The sequence below is a fragment of the Haemaphysalis longicornis genome, unplaced genomic scaffold (assembly GCF_048455015.1).
Source record: "Haemaphysalis longicornis isolate Haplotype H1 unplaced genomic scaffold, Haemaphysalis longicornis Haplotype H1 scaffold_10, whole genome shotgun sequence".
NCBI lineage: Eukaryota > Metazoa > Arthropoda > Arachnida > Ixodida > Ixodidae > Haemaphysalis > Haemaphysalis longicornis.
This window is the reverse complement of record NW_027526204.1, coordinates 92,912,082-92,927,495: the sequence shown is the minus strand read 5'-3', so window position 1 is coordinate 92,927,495 and position 15,414 is coordinate 92,912,082. Positions and strand designations below refer to the sequence as shown.

General features: G+C 52.5%; 1 protein-coding gene across 1 annotated transcript; it reads left to right on the top strand.

Moving 5' to 3' along the window:
- The first annotated feature begins 9,896 nt into the window (after positions 1–9,896).
- Positions 9,897–10,511, top strand: LOC144159941 (uncharacterized). Its single transcript, XM_077691588.1, has one exon. The coding sequence runs from the start codon at positions 9,897–9,899 to the stop codon at positions 10,509–10,511; it is 615 nt and encodes a 204-aa protein (XP_077547714.1).
- The last annotated feature ends 4,903 nt before the right edge of the window (positions 10,512–15,414 follow it).

Sequence of the window (15,414 nt, the reverse complement as noted above, 5' to 3'; positions counted from 1 at the left end):
GGAGGGTGAGGAGAAGAGGCTGAAGGCTGACACTGGGAGGGCATAGCGTGCTACACTTCAGAGGCCCAGGCGGCAGCAAGAGGATGCCCATTATGCCTTGCCACAACGCGCAGGCGTGTGCGAAGTTGCTCCATTGCCTGCAAAGAAGTTGGCGGAAGCCGTCTGCTCTGTGTCATGGTTCCCATTGTGGAGGTGGTCTTTGGGACACCAAGACATATCCTCAGTATTCGAGCCTGCAGCAACCCCTCTAGTATTTTAGAATTCCCTTTGGAAAGAGAAGTCAGAGCTGCGAGGCTATAGCGAAGTAAGCCTTCGCAGAGGGCGTCGTATAGCCGTAAAAAAGAGCTGACGCTACATCCATCAGTGCTGTTTTAAAGCATGCCGAAGATGTGCGCGAATGACGTTAACTTCTCTTTTAGGCTTCAGATGTGAGCCGTCCATGTCCGATGGCGGTCGAAGGTAACACCCAAAAACCTGTGATGGGTGACATACGGTATCGGTACGCCTGCGGCCGTTAACTGGTAGTTTGAGACGTCCCGCTTTGTAAAGGCCATGGCAGCGCACTTTACCGGTGACATCGCGAGGCCACGTGTCGCGAGAAAGTTTTCAATTAAACGTACAGCACGCTGATGTCTCGATTGGAGCACACGCCTCTTGCGGCCCGAGCACCAGACACAGATATTGTCAGCGCACATGGAGATTTCAAGTGATTTCGGCAGGCATCTCTGAAGGCCAATCATTGAAATATTGAAAAGAGTGGGGCTCAATACCCCACCCTGAGGGACACCACGGGTGACGTTATGGAGGGATGTCTCACCATCTGCTACATACATGTAGATGGTCCTATCAGAGAGGTAATCGGACATCCAGTCGTACATTCGTCCCGCGATGCCTACAGACCTCATTGCTGTCCGGACAGCTTCATGGAGAACACAGTCGTATGCCAATTTATTGTCAATGAAGACTGCAATGGTAATATGCCGTTCGATCTTTGCGTGCTTCACATGTGTTGCAAGGGCGATTACATTGTCAATGCTGCTCCGGCCCTTGCGGAAGCCCGACATCTGCGATGGATAAACGCTTCTGTCATTCAGATCCCACTCTAGGCGAAGCAGCACCATCTTCTCCATCAGCTTCCCAATGCAGCTTAGAAGCGCAATAGGCCGATACGAATCAATATCCGCGGGGTCTTTCGCAGGTTTCAGGACTGGCACGATACGAGCTGGCTTCCACCCAGGCTCCCGACGGCCGGTCTCCCAGGAGCGGTTGAATATTGGCAAAAGCCACCGCTTCGCATTGCCGCGTAGATGACATAAAACCGCATAGTTTAGTCCGTCTGGGCCCGGAGAAGAGGCTTTGTTAACTGACCACAGAGAAGCTTCAAGTTCTGCCATAGAAAATGGTTCATCCGTGTAGGGTGTGTTCGATGATGGGTTCGCAGCCCTGTAAATAGTCGTTGGTGAAGACCCCGGTGCGGCAGTAATTTTAGTGCAGAAGGCTTCAGCGACATCTAAGTCGCTTACCTTCAGTCGCAGAGAAATTGAGTTAAAAGGGTGCAACTGAGTTCGCGGTGCACGAAGACCACGCACTAAACCCCATATCCTTGTCAGCGGCTTCCGAGGGTCTAGCTTCGAACAAAAGGACGCCCATTCACGTTTGGCAAGCTTCTTGAGATATCTCTGAATGAGCGTTTGCGTCCGGCTGGCTGCTTGTATATCATCTACCGCGGAAGACTTCCGTGCGCGCCTTTCTGCCCTTCTACGAATCGCCCTGAGATTTTCATACTCGACGTCAGCCACTGTATACTCCTTTCGCAGGCTCGCGGTTGTGCTGCACAACGTCCGCGTATTTACGATGCTGTTCATAGCGTCGTCGTAGGACGAGAAATCACCAGCGCTTGTCTCGACGTCTGTGGTGAAGTTACCCCAGTTGACAAATTGAACGGCAGATTTACGACGACCAGAAGGCAAACCGTCGACAATAATGTAAGTTGGTACATGATCGCTTCCATGAGACTCAATGTCTGCATACCAGCTTGTGGTCGTTGACAATGCTGAGGAAACCATTGTGACGTCGATAGCACTTGACGTCGATAGCACTTGATAACACACAAACTGAAGCGGTCGGCGATGTCCAACTGGCGACGTCCTTTGCCCGTCGTTTTCGTACTTCCCCATGACGGATGATGAGCATTGAAGTCCCCCGTGAGGATGTGTAGAGGTGGTGTACGACGAATTATGTCCTCCAGGCGCTGAGTGTTCAGCCTGCGTGTCGCACGGTAATAGCTGCGAATTTGTTCAATGCGTTATGCTTCAGATTGTGTTGCATGAATGTGAGGTCGTTTCTCACGCATAGCAGGACTCTCGTCTTTGTCACACCAGTTGATGAGCGCAGGACTGCGTACCCGGATAGCCGTATATCTGTGGAAAGGCGGGACTCCGAAATGGCAACAATGGGGAACTGGTGTTTTTGCACAAATCTGCGGAAGTCTGGAAGCCGCTGACGAAGTCCACATGCGTTCCATTGAAAAATTGTTGCTTTTTGCTGGTGCACAGAGGGGGAACGTGTAGTGATGGGTGCCGCTACCGCCATTGTGCTAGGAGAGGCGAAACGAAGTCGAGCAGCGTCACGACAGCTTTGGCCACTGGGGATGCAAGAGAGCCGAGAAAGAGGGGCACAGCTTCCACGATGGAGTAGATTGCAGAACCGAGGCCTGCCGAGTTAGTTCGGTCTGCGACTCCCGTTGTCCTTTGAGGGAAGCATGGGAATGAGCTCTAGAAGACCGCGCAGCAGGGATTGGAGTGACAACTGGTGTTGACGCCGGTGCCCTCGTAGTCGTGGACATTGGTGCTGCTCTCGGAGCTGGTGAAAGGGCCTCTACTGACACCAGAGGGGGTGCAGCTGCAGGAGCAGGTGCCGCCGCGGAAGCTGCAGTTTCACCTTTTGACGGTGCTTTACGTTGTAGGGATGGTGGCGCAGGAAAGTCTTTATCCAAGTCCATAGAGATGGGCTTGTCTCCTTCCCGTGCTTGCCCTCTTGAAGATTTCTTGGGTCCAGTGGCACGCTGCTCTTGTACAGCTGCTTTCGCAGACCTATAGTCAGTATTATGAACCATCTTATATTTGTCGATCGCCTGCTCCTCGCGGCGAGCCCAGCAGCCTCCAGAAGTCGCTTCGTGCTTCTTCCCGCAGTTAGCACAACGGAGACTCTCGGCGTTGCATGTGGTACGATTGTGGTTACCACCACACCGAGTGCATCGCTTTGGAAGCTGGCATACTTCGGACACATGGCCGAACTGCAGACATTTAGTACACTGCCTGGGCGTTTCAACATATGCGGAGACGCGGTAGCGCATATAGCCTATGATGACGTAGTCTGGGGTTGACTCTGTGGCAAATACTATTTGCATACTTTCAGATGTCTTTCCCAATCTTCGGACTCATTTGACTGGAATCCTCTGACGTAGTGCCTCAAGAATCTCAGGTGGTGTGATGTTTTTAGCTACACCTCGAATTACGCCGACACCACATTTGCTTGGGCGCGGTTCATAGGCTCTCACGGGGATTTCCGCAATGCTTGATATTGTCAACAAACGCTCGGTAGCATCAGCATTGCGTGTGTCGATGGCCAAGAGATTAAGCCGATGGTTCGGTCGCACTTGAAGCACTCCATCGGGAGCTATCGTTTCTACCCCATCCTTAACGGCTAGTGGATTGAACCTAGTGATGATTTTTGAAGGGACCGTAGGACCTTCTCAGAGGGTTTTTCGGGGATGCATGTACATCCGGGGCTTTGAATACGCTCTTAGACCCTCGACGGCGCTTTGGAGCTTGAACTGTCTGGAAGGGTTCAGCATCGTGTGCGAGGTTGTCGGCCTCCTCCACGTGTATTGCGGTGCCAGAAGGAGAGACCTCGTCATGTCGGAAATATCCTCGTTGTCTGGCAAAGGTTGTTCCAAGGCAGAGAGATCGTGGCTTACTTGTCCCGGAGTGATCATGGATCCTGAGGGAGCGCTAGGAGAAGCCGATGATCCAGAAGAAGCCTCCAGCAGCAAAGAAGCAGGCGCAGCCGGCTGAGTGACCATGCCGGGCACGACATCAGGCAGCGGGCAGGAAAGCGACCCAGGCGGCGGCGCAATAGGTGCTGCGCCCACCGCAGGGTCCATTTCTGGTGTTAAATACAGCAGAACTATCAGAATCGAGCACTAAATTTGCCAAAAACTGCGAAAAATTACACACAGCTGGTTCAGACAGGCCAAATGATATGATCTTCGTCGTCGTCTCATCTCTTGAGTGGGATGTTTGCACTAAGCCATATGGTGGTGACCACCTCCAAACTACATTAACGTAGATAGATAAAGGCCCGAACAGTTCAACTTCCCATGAAAGGTTCAACTGATTATGTAGACTATGTACAAATATTTTTAAATGTTGTAACCTGTCAATTCGTGAACGTCAAGTACAGCTCGGTGTTAAGAAACTTGCTGGCTGGGCGGACCTTAACGGGTTTAAGCTAAACCCGGGCAAAAGTACTTGTGTTGTGTTCTCCCGCAAGCACGGGATGATTGCGGTCCCTCAGATTATCCTTAATCGTGCATCTGTTCCTGTAAAAAAGGAGCAAAATTTTTAGGCGTGATATTTGGTAAAAAACTCATATTCGTCCCAGATATCAAACAACTTAAACATAAATGCCTGAAAACACTGAACATTCTGAAAGTCCTGTCCCGCCAATCCAATGGTGAGACAAAGAACTCCTTTTCCGTATCTTTACCGCCTTGGTCGGGTCTCGGTGAGACTACTGTAGTGTCGTGTAGGGGTCGGCATGGAAAACAGCACTAAAGATGCTTGATCCAGTGCTCCAATTGGGCCTGCGCCTTGCATCTGCTGCGTTCCGCACTAGCCATGCCCAGAGTCTGTACGTTGAAAGTAACAAATGGTGCCTGGAGCATCAACGAATGTATGTAGATTTATTATATGCTTTTAAGGTGTCGTCATTGAATAACCATCCTTTAAACCTTTCCTCAATGATACATCTACAACGCAGCTATTCTGAGATCGTCCATTCGTTTCTTTGCCCTACTCGTTTGAGGGTGAGAGAGGAAGCTTCAGGTCTTTCCATTGGGTTTTTAGATGGATGCACATCATCATCATTTTCTGACGTTGTACAACCATGGCAACTGCAGCCTGTTTGTCGTGATGTTTCTTTTATGGAAACAGATAAAAGCAAGGTTCCAAGTGCTGCGATTCTGCAGCATTTCTTGTCCCTGCATGATAAACATAAATGTGCCGAATTTTACAGTGATGCCTCGAAAACTTCAACGATGGTGTCTTGCACCGCTCATGGTCCTAAGTTTAATTCTTGCAGAAACATGAGCGTACACACCACTATCTTTTCAGCAGAAGTCCATGGCATTTCAATCACCATTCAGCACATTCTTAAAGAAGAAATTCCTAAGTCCATCATCTTTACAGACTCTGAGTGTTGTGCATGCATTGTCGTCACACAGAACCAGAAAAAAACACATTGTACATCTAGTTTTAAATGCCAGAATGTCTGTGTATGCTAATAATTTTAAACTAATCCTGTGCTGGGTTTCAGGCCATGCTGAAATCGCGGGTAATGAGACCGTAGATCGAATGGCCGCTACTGCTGCACTTACAAGCACAGTGGACATAACAACAGTACCCTACACCGACCTCAAGCCACACATAAGACAACACCTTCGCAAAACATGGCAAGCCAACTGGCATACACAGACAGACAACAAGTTACACATAATAAAACCCAAAATAGGGCGATACACTACTCAATCACACAACAGAAGCATGGGAGGTGCCCTAGCTAGATTACGGATAGGCCACACACACGCGACAAACTCCCATCTGCTCACTGGATCTCCAAGAATCTTGTGTAGCAGGTGTAGAGAGGGCATGTCCATAATTCACATTCTCATTACATGCAAAGAACTCCGCAGAACAAGATGCAAACAGTTCCCACAAATATACAGACAACACATCCCACTACACCCAGTATTGTTTTCAGCGGATGATCCCATAATTCCTGTGCAACACACCTTTACGTTTCTTAACGACATCAAGGTTTTACACCTCATTTCCTAGCACGCGTAGTTTTAAACCTTATTTCATGCCACGCACCATCACAACCCGACGTCCTTATTGTCTTTTACTGATTTTACTTGTGTTTTTGTTGAACGATTGTAGAGTTTATGTTTGCATCCTTTATACCTAACCATCGTTTTGGCGCCCTTTGCCCTAGCCGGCCTTGCGCCATAAACACCCAAGCATCATCATCATCTTTATTATCGCTGTGAATTATGATACAGGAAACTTAGGTATTGGCGTAATACTCACTTTTGGATCAGTACCCCCTGGACTTGCACTGCCATAAGCGGTAGCTGTTATTACGTCTTGTCCTTACCATGGCGAGCTGGGTTTTGTTCAGCCTCGTTGCTGTCAATCGTGGCGGCCTTCACTCCATGGGTACGAGCGTACGGAGCAGGCCGCTTGGGACCAGTGGAGTTGTGCTAAACATGCATAAGGCTATATTCCAGGGATGTTACTTTCCCGCCAATCGTTTCTTTGAACTTGAGAGCTCGGGCCAAAGTGGTTACCATGTTGCTCAGGTTGTCAAATCGCTTGTACAATTTCTTTTTCAGCTTGCTTTCCAGTAATTGTAGGTCGTTGTGTACTATTGTTTGTTGACGGGACGTGTTGTCCTCGTCTCTTCGTTTCGGGGGGAGGGATCTGCTCTGGGGAATGTGTGACTTTAACTGTGGTCGTAGTGGCCGGGTTGATGTAGTGGTTATGCTACGTTTGAGTTGTGCTATTTCTGCCTTAAGCTGTGTGTTTTCAGCCAAGGCTTAATCGAGTGTTGCGCGTACGCTAGCTAACTCAGTGTGTGCGACACCGCGTGATGTTTGGGAGGGGTCTGTTTTAGTGTGTCCCTGTGAGCTACCCTTTAGGGAGGCCGCCCAGGCAGCACAGAAAGTCAGTTCCAGGACCGGCCCGTGTATGGCCGCTTTCTGGCATGTCCGGTCAGCATCCAGGTTCTTGCAGCCACTGTTCAGCCATTAAACAGCCAACATTTGGCAACCAGCACTTCGGTATTTTTCCGACCGCCCGTGTTCAGACACACAGCGGGAGCTACTTGGCTGCCAGATATCCAGTTTACTTTCGGCGGCCGACGTTCAGAAGAACAAGGGCCGACGGACGGCCATAGGGCAACCTTGTTTCCTTCGGGAAATGGTGTTCAGCCGAAGCGCGGCAAGCGACCTGCCACAGAATATTCGTATTCGTGTGGCAGATGGTGTTCGGAAGAAAACCGACCTGAGTGCGGCTGCCGTGCATTCGGTCTCTCTACGGTGAAGCGCTCGTCCGGTGGCGGAATATTCGCTTTCTTCGGGAAACCGGTGTAATAAAGGAGACCGGCCTACGTGCGGCCCCAGAATTTACATTGCTCATTCGGTTTGCGGTCTTTGGCCGGATCACGGCAAGCGAACGGCCGCAGGATAATTGGCAACCGGTGCTCAGCTGGAGATCAACCCACGTAAAGTCTCAGGTTATCCGTCGGTACTTTGGTAGACGGTGTACAGCCGAATAACGGCGCGCGTCTGGGCGATGAGAAGCCATGCACTTCTGGAAACTCGCGTTTGGAAAAAGCCGAGCGATGCAGACGCGTTTTTCATCCACTCGGTGTTTCTACGCTTTAAATGAACGAACTTCGTTTGTCAAGCAGTAATGAGTGCTCTAGGTGAACCGGCAAGTTGCATGGACTCACTGGGTATTACCAGTTAACCTTTAAAGCCTTCGGAATACCATTTATTGCCCAAGGAAGACTGTGCCACACCGATGGGTCAGCTAAGCCTCGACAGTCGCAGCGCTACCACGCCTCGCCCCTGGCCTCGTTGAAGCATAAGCTCGATGGTATTCACAACCTTAGAGAATTCGACGTCTCCAATGGAGAGCATTGGAGACGTCGAAGCGGCATAGGTGTCCGGCTCGAGATGGCCTGCTTCGCCGAAATTAGCCGGACTACAAGGGCGTCGAGCAAGCGGCCACCACGCAGAAGCTCAACCGGCGCCATATCAGGGACTCTCCATCGAAGAAAGGCAAGAGGCGCAAAACCGCAAGTTACCGCCAATTCATCTGCTAAGAATGCGGCAAAAACAATGTTGCATTATGTTTTTCGTACTAAATATATCAGAGGCTAAGCTTGTGCACTTGTAGGATCAACTTCGCGCCCGGAACTGTTTTTTGATCTCATTTTATGACTGCGTATTTAAAAACAAGTGTTATCTTATATTCGCCATAACAACAGAGCCTTGTCAAAGACGAAGCGTAGATTTTAAATTAGTTGCGGTGTCTGATGCTGAGCTCAGCTACACTTGGGATACAGATTGTAATGGTTGTAGAAAGTACGCATGAGCGACCAGAAGACAAGTGTGCTTATATGTGTGTGCTCTGTCGAATAAAAGTTAGTTGAGATTTTGCGCTTGTCCCGTCCTTTCTAGATGTGTTCTTTTTTCGTGCTAAGCCCGTGTTTATTCACCAGCATGAGCGAACTTGCCCAACAACAAGCTCTTCTAAAATGGGGGGTTTGTGCTGTTGGCAGTGCGACTGAGTCATCTGCTTGCGTTGCATGCAGTGGTCGTCCACCGGCCTCAGTACAGGTAACGTACTGTGGCTCACCTCCAATGCCCGTAGCATGGCCGAACATTCAGCAGCTTTAGTCCGGCTTGAGTCCGACGACCGCATCTCGGCTGACCTCCAGTGGTGGTACTTCGCCCGCACACCGGTGACTTTTGAATGACCGGAGCCCTACGGCGGGAATCTGGCCGTCTGATCCTAAGCCGGTCGAGCGGCCGACAGAGACTGGCCATTGGATAGCCTTGAGAGTACGGCCGTGTATGGCCAAAAGGCCCACATTTGGACACGGGTCGTACACGTCTGCCGGAAAAAAGGCTGGATGGAAAATCACTGGCCAAAGTACACCGGCTTGAGGTAGGCCGAACGGTCCTGTGCTGCCTGGGGGTCGCCTCCGAGCTCACCTGTGACGTTCCCTCCGATGTTCCTCTGACGCTCTGCCGATCCAGCTGCACAGTGGAGCCGTGCCTCGGACTACGCTTTTTCGAGTTAGAGCGAGGTCGTCGCTGGGCGGGGCAGGAGAATAAACGGGGTCCGGTAGCGCTGCGTGCAGCGTTTGTCGCCAATGGGATGATGTTTGCAACAAAGGGCACAATTGATGACACATTCGTGCTCGTCCATAGGGTTGGCGAGTCCGCAGGCACTGCAGTAGGAACGGTCCGGATAAGGACAAACATCCATTTGATGACCCAACTTGCGCAGGTTGAGCAATCCTCATCTTCTTTCTTGTGAATGTAGCACCTGTACTCGGTGTTGAAGAATGACAATGATGATAGCAATGAAGAGGCCGCTGCACGGGAACGGGGGCACGGGCCCAGTTCGCGGCTCGCGCTGGAGGAGTTCTGCATGACGAGCCTATCGAACGGGCGACCGGCTGTCGGGCTCCTTTCTTACGTCGCGATCCGCGACATGCTGGTGCCGTTAAACCCGGGAGACTGAGGCCACGAGCAGACCTGACCTGACGCGGCGCAGACGTCGAGGACGCAAGGCCTGGGTTCTCGGGAGGCTGCGCGATTCCTCGCGCCTCGTCGTCGAATGCTGTCCGCCGCCGCTGCTCGTGCTGAAGACACCTGGTCGCCTGGTTTCGGCAAGTCTCCAGCTATGAACAAGGTCCGCCGCCACCGTGGGGCGGTTCGGGCCGCTATAACCAAGGGAATTGCCACCATTGTATTCCTGCTTCTGGTTCCGGCCACGCCTGCTGTCGCTTTTCAATGGCCTCTGAACCTCGTCAACATGAGGTATGAGGAGATGAAGGCTCTCGACCAGAAGATTCAGGAGGGCCTCAGCGAGGAGGACTTCGAGGCAGATCTGGTTGCCTCGTGGGATTACGACAATAAGGTGGTGGACAGTCGGGCGCGCGTCGAGTTTGCCACAAGGCACGCGGATACCCCACACGCCGTTGCTGGGGGTTCGGGAATGGGAGATCGCCCGAACGAGGCCTCGGGCGCCACCCTGCGTCAGCCAGCTGTCTCTCCCGTTATCACCAGCACGCGCTTCGCCGCTCTTCCCAAGCTGCACATCCCGACATTTTCGGGCGACCGGCGGAGCTGGGAAGCGTTTTGGGACCATTTCGATGCCACCATTCACAGCAATCCCGCTTTGGCTCGCATCGAGAAATTCAAGTATTTGACATCTTACTTGACGGTCGAGGCGAAGGCGGCAATCGAAGGGATCCCACTCGCGGATTCGAACTACGATGTGGCTATAAGCACCCTCACCGCCCGATTTGGCCAGGCTGACCTGCTCGTTGAGGACCATATTGACAGCTGGCTCCCGTGCGGAGCTCTGCAGAGGTCGAGAAACTCTGAGACCTCTACGACCAGATATCCTTCCGTGTACACGCGCTGAAGGGTCTGGGGGTGGCGGCGACGGAGTACGCGGTGGTCCGTCGTGTACTGATGAAGGCCCTGCCACCCGACCTCGGGACCTTGTAACGGCAGAGGGTTAAGGCATCCTCATCGGACGGAGCAGCCAGCTCGTCGGGTAGTACGAGGCCAGTGAGCGAGAGAGCCAGCTCGTCGGAAAGGGCGGACCAAGTGAACAAAATACTGGACTTCTTGTGCATCCAGGTTGAAGTCCGCGAGGAAGGCCACTTCGACCACCCCAGGGTTCCAGAGCGGCGCCTCTACGAACAGCGCGAGGACCCAACTTCTGATTCAGGCCTTCCATCGGCCGCTGCCTTACCAGCAGGTGCTTCGCTGACGAGGGTGGAACCACGGTCACAACAATCACAACGGCAGTGCCCTCTATGTGCAGCAGACCACCGTATAGCAGAGTGCATGGTGCAGATATCGCCGCAAGGAAAGCGCCGCAAGTTACGAACCAGTGGACGGTGGTTCCGTTGCGGCTCGAAGGGTCACTTTGCCCGGTGCTATATAAATGAAGTCTTTCTCTCTCTCTCTCTCTCTAGACTGTCGAGGTCGTTGGTTTGCGTCCGTTGCTCCCAACAAGGGCATCTCACCGTTCTCTGCGACATAGCACACCCGCCGGAGGCAGCTGCGAATAGACGAGTTCTAAAGGCTGGAGCGGGTCAAGTCAGCGCGCCGAACGACAGACAGGCAACTCCTAGCGTCGCGTCCGTATCGTCCGGGGACTGCAGCGCTGCCCGGATCTGCCTGCAAACCCGGAGGGGCATGGGTGATTGGAGCCAGCCACAAGCTGCTAGTCCGCATACTGTTGGATACCGGCAGTCAGCGCACGTTTATTCGGCGTGACCTGTCACACCGAATCGCTCGTTACTTTCGCTCGTTACTTTCGCTCGTTGTCGCTCGTTACTTTCAGAGACTCCCGGCCGAGGTCATCCGTGCGATGCAAAAATCGCGTCGCAATCACTCTGAAGAGTCAGCGCGACGAAAGACGCATCACCATCGAGGCTTTGGAGGTCCCCGAAATTTGTGCGGTGACAAGTCCACCTGTAAACGCAGAAGTACTGAGTAAGGTGGCGCAGCGCAACGTGACTGCGGCAGACGTTCGGCTGGTAGACACCCACATGGAGGATCGATTCAGCATCCTCATTGGCTCCGACTCGTACAGGAAGCTGTAGTCGGGAAGAATATCACGCCTTACCTCTTACCGAAAGGCAGCCCAAACAATCTTCGGGGGGACTGTACAGGGAGCCGACCTTGACAACGGCAGCCATGGCGCATCCGAACCATCCTGCGCAATGTTCATCGCTCACGCTGACCCATCGGGAAGCAACTCCGACGAGGAGATCGACCCGTCAGATCTGTGGCGCTTAGAAGCCATTGGCATCAAGGAAACGTCAGAAGGTCTTGGGCTAGACGTCGAGGCGACGATGCAGTTTGAACGGGAAATTCGCAAGCACGACGGGCGCTACGAAGTACCACTCCTGATTCAAGAGCCAGGACTGGAAGCCCAGCAAGACAACTATGCACTTGCAGAGCAGCGATTGCGCATGCAGCTCAGGCTTTTCCGCAGCCGACTGGACTTGTTGCCACAGTATGACAATACAAAACGAGATTATTTCAACGAGGGCCATGCTGAGTGAGTACCCACTCAAGGAACACGCGGGACGCCGAGGACATATTACATGCCTCATCATGGACTGGTTCGACAAGATGCAGTCACTACTAAACTTCGCGTCGTCTTCGACGCCTCGTCACACGCACCGGGCCATCCTTCGCTAAATAACGTGCTCCTAAAGGGACCCAAGTTGGATGCGGACCTTCTACGACTTCTGGCTTTTCGAGGTCAGCGCGTGGCGCTAGTAGCCGACATAAAGAAGGCGTACTTGCAAATGGTGATACGGGAAGAAGACAGACGCGCCCTGGGGTTCCTGTGTATTGAGTGCCTTCCAACTGAGTATGAACCATTTCCGCCTATTGCAAGGTGGCAAATGACAAGGGTGCCATTCGGCGCCTCCTCCAGCCCGTTCCTGTTGGCAGCCACCCTGCGTCATCATCTGATGGCGCTCAAAAAGCGGTTCCCGGACACGGTGGCAACCTTCTTTGTTCTTTCTATGTGGATGATTTAGTCGTCGGTGCTGACAACGAGGCAGCAGTGCACAAAAGCTACACAGAAGCGAAAACCATCAAGTCCGATGCAGGCATGGAATTACGCAAATGGGCATTCAACGTATCATCTTTGCGAGACCAGTTTATTGCCGATGGAGTTGCCTTCGAGACCGAATAGGGTGATCCTAATAGAATGAAGGTTCTTGGGCTCCCATTGTACAGATCAGATGACACAATAGTGGTGAGCACCAACAAGATTGCGGCCTTCATTTCGACGAAGCCGACAACGAAGAGAACAGTATTGCTGCCACTTGCTAGGCTTTACGACCCCCCCGGCTTTGTGACCCCATATTCAGTGCCTGCCGAGCTGATTTTCCAAGATTTGTGGAAGCTTAAGCACCCTTGGGATGAACTGTTGCCGCCGGCGCAACTTACTGCCTGGAACTGCTGGTGCAGCGAGATCCCTGATATAGAGGGAATCCGACTGCCATGACAGGTGTGCATCAGGAACAGTGATCGCAGGGATGCCATGGAGTTGCATTTTTTCGCCGATGCTAGTCTCAGAGCATATGGAGCAGCTGTATACGTTCGCCACCACTCAGTTGAGGGTAATTTGTATGAAACGAACCTCATCAGCAAGAGCCGCATAGCACCGATCAAGACCATGACCCTTCCACGAGTTGAGTTGGTAGCATGTTTCATCGCAGCGAGGCTGTGTAACTATCTGAGGCAAGTTCCGTGTTGGGCCACCGTGAAACTGTACTTCTGGACAGACGCCCAGATTGCTCTCTCTTGGATTTGCGCGGCACCTAGTCGATGGCCACCTTTAATTCGAAACTGCGTCGCCCCGCACGGGGCACCTTGAGTAATCTTGGTGACGGTACTGGCGATACCGCGGACCCCGAGCCCCCCAACATAAGCTGTGCCCTACCGTGGTGATGTGTTTTTAAGGTGAAGGGTAGAAACCTCTAACGGTGGCCGTCGGAGCCTTGGTCAAGCTCCGGCCGATGGGTTCCCTGCCTGTCTACCAGGAAGGGAGCTCCGGGACCTCTTTGACTACCAGGGTAAGGTCAAAGGAGAAAGTACCCCCGTCTCCCTGCTTTTATACTATGATATATGGCTTCCAAATTTTCCAAATCCAAAGATCGGCCCCCTAAAAGGGGCCGCACCGAAGTATCCTTTCCTCCGTTGCCAACGACGAGTTTCCGAAAGCCGGGCAACTATGCTAGGTTTTTGGTAATCGAATCTGTTGATGCGTCGAACCCCCTTGCCACAAAGTCTGTCTTCCTGATCTCCAAATTTCTTGAGGGCCTTGTTGGTCAGTCCTACAAAGCCAAAAAACTTAGAACTGGAGAAGTTCTTGTAGAAGTGAGTAACAAGCAACAAGCTACAAATCTCTTGACTCAAACTCGCATCGCAGATCTCGACATCAGGGTCACACCCCACCGCAGCCTTAATAGTTCCCAGGGTGTGATCTCTGAGTCAGATCTAATGAATGAAACTGACACCGATCTGTTGGAAGGCCTTAAGGACCAAGGTGTGACAGCAGTGAGGCGTATCATGATTCGTAGAGATAACAAGGAAATCCTAACAAAACATGTAATAGTGACTTTTGACCATTCCACAGTTCCTGAATCAGTACATGCAGGTTTCATTCATTGCCCCGTCAGGCCATACATCCCCAACCCCCGCCGGTGTTTTAAATGCCAGCGGTTTGGGCATGACACTACCGCCTGCCATGGTCGACTAACATGCGCCAAGTGCGCACAACACGATCATCCATCAGACCACTGCCCATCGCAAACCCTCATGTGTGCTAACTGCCAGGGGCCCCACGGGGCCTACTCTAGAACATGTGAGAAATTCAAACAGGAGAAGGAGATGATCAAGGTGAAAGTCACTGAGAACCTTACCTTCCCAGAGGCGCGAAAGAGGATCGCCTCTTTCCCCCTGGGGAGGTACGCCGACGCAGCTCGCCGGGGGGCGGAGCGGCGTCTCGTTTCCACAGGGACCCAGTTCAGCGAGTCTGACCTGGTCCCGCCCTCGCCCCCCCCCCTGGGTTGCCTCTGGCAGCCCAACCCGCCATCACGCCGCTTGCTGAGGCAGCAGCGGTTGTGGTGGCAACCTCTTCCGTCGGGACCGGTGCCGCTCCCGCCTCTGTCTCCCCATCCTCCAGTGCGTTGGAGGGTACCGAGGTGATGGACACCACGGGCCCCGCACCGGTTCCCACCGCCACCGCACCGCCCGTGCCACCTCTGGCGCCCCGGACGCCCTCGGCGGTGGCGGCTCAAACGAAGGGCTCCCGAGGGGGGGCCAAGTCCGGGGGGCCCGGTTCGTCGGGCACCCCTCGGACATCCGACGACGACATGGATGTCGGGCCGTTCCTGCCTGCAACGCAGCGCAAGGAACGCGTCCCGACGCCAAAGCCTCCCGACAAGCCAAAAAAGACGAGAGTCACAGCCCCGAAAGACGACACATAAACAAACACACACACTCCAGTAGCTCCAACACTAAATAATGGGAAGAGAAAACATAATTCAATGGAACTGTAGAGGCCTTCTTAAAAATCTTGACGATGTATACGAAATACTGCATGCTAATCAGCCAAGTGTAATGTGTGTTCAGGAAACACATTTGAATTCTAAACACACAAATTTCTTGAATAGTTACCTGGTATACAGGAAAGACAGGGATGGCTGCACACACTCTTCTGGCGGTGTGGCCATAATCGTCCGGAAATCCTTAGCATGCCACCCTGTCACTTTAAACACTATCCT

Coding starts and splice junctions, on each gene's coding strand:
- LOC144159941 (XM_077691588.1), top strand. CDS start 9,897: ATGAGGTATGAGGAGATGAAGGCTCTCGACCAGAAGATTCAGGAGGGC.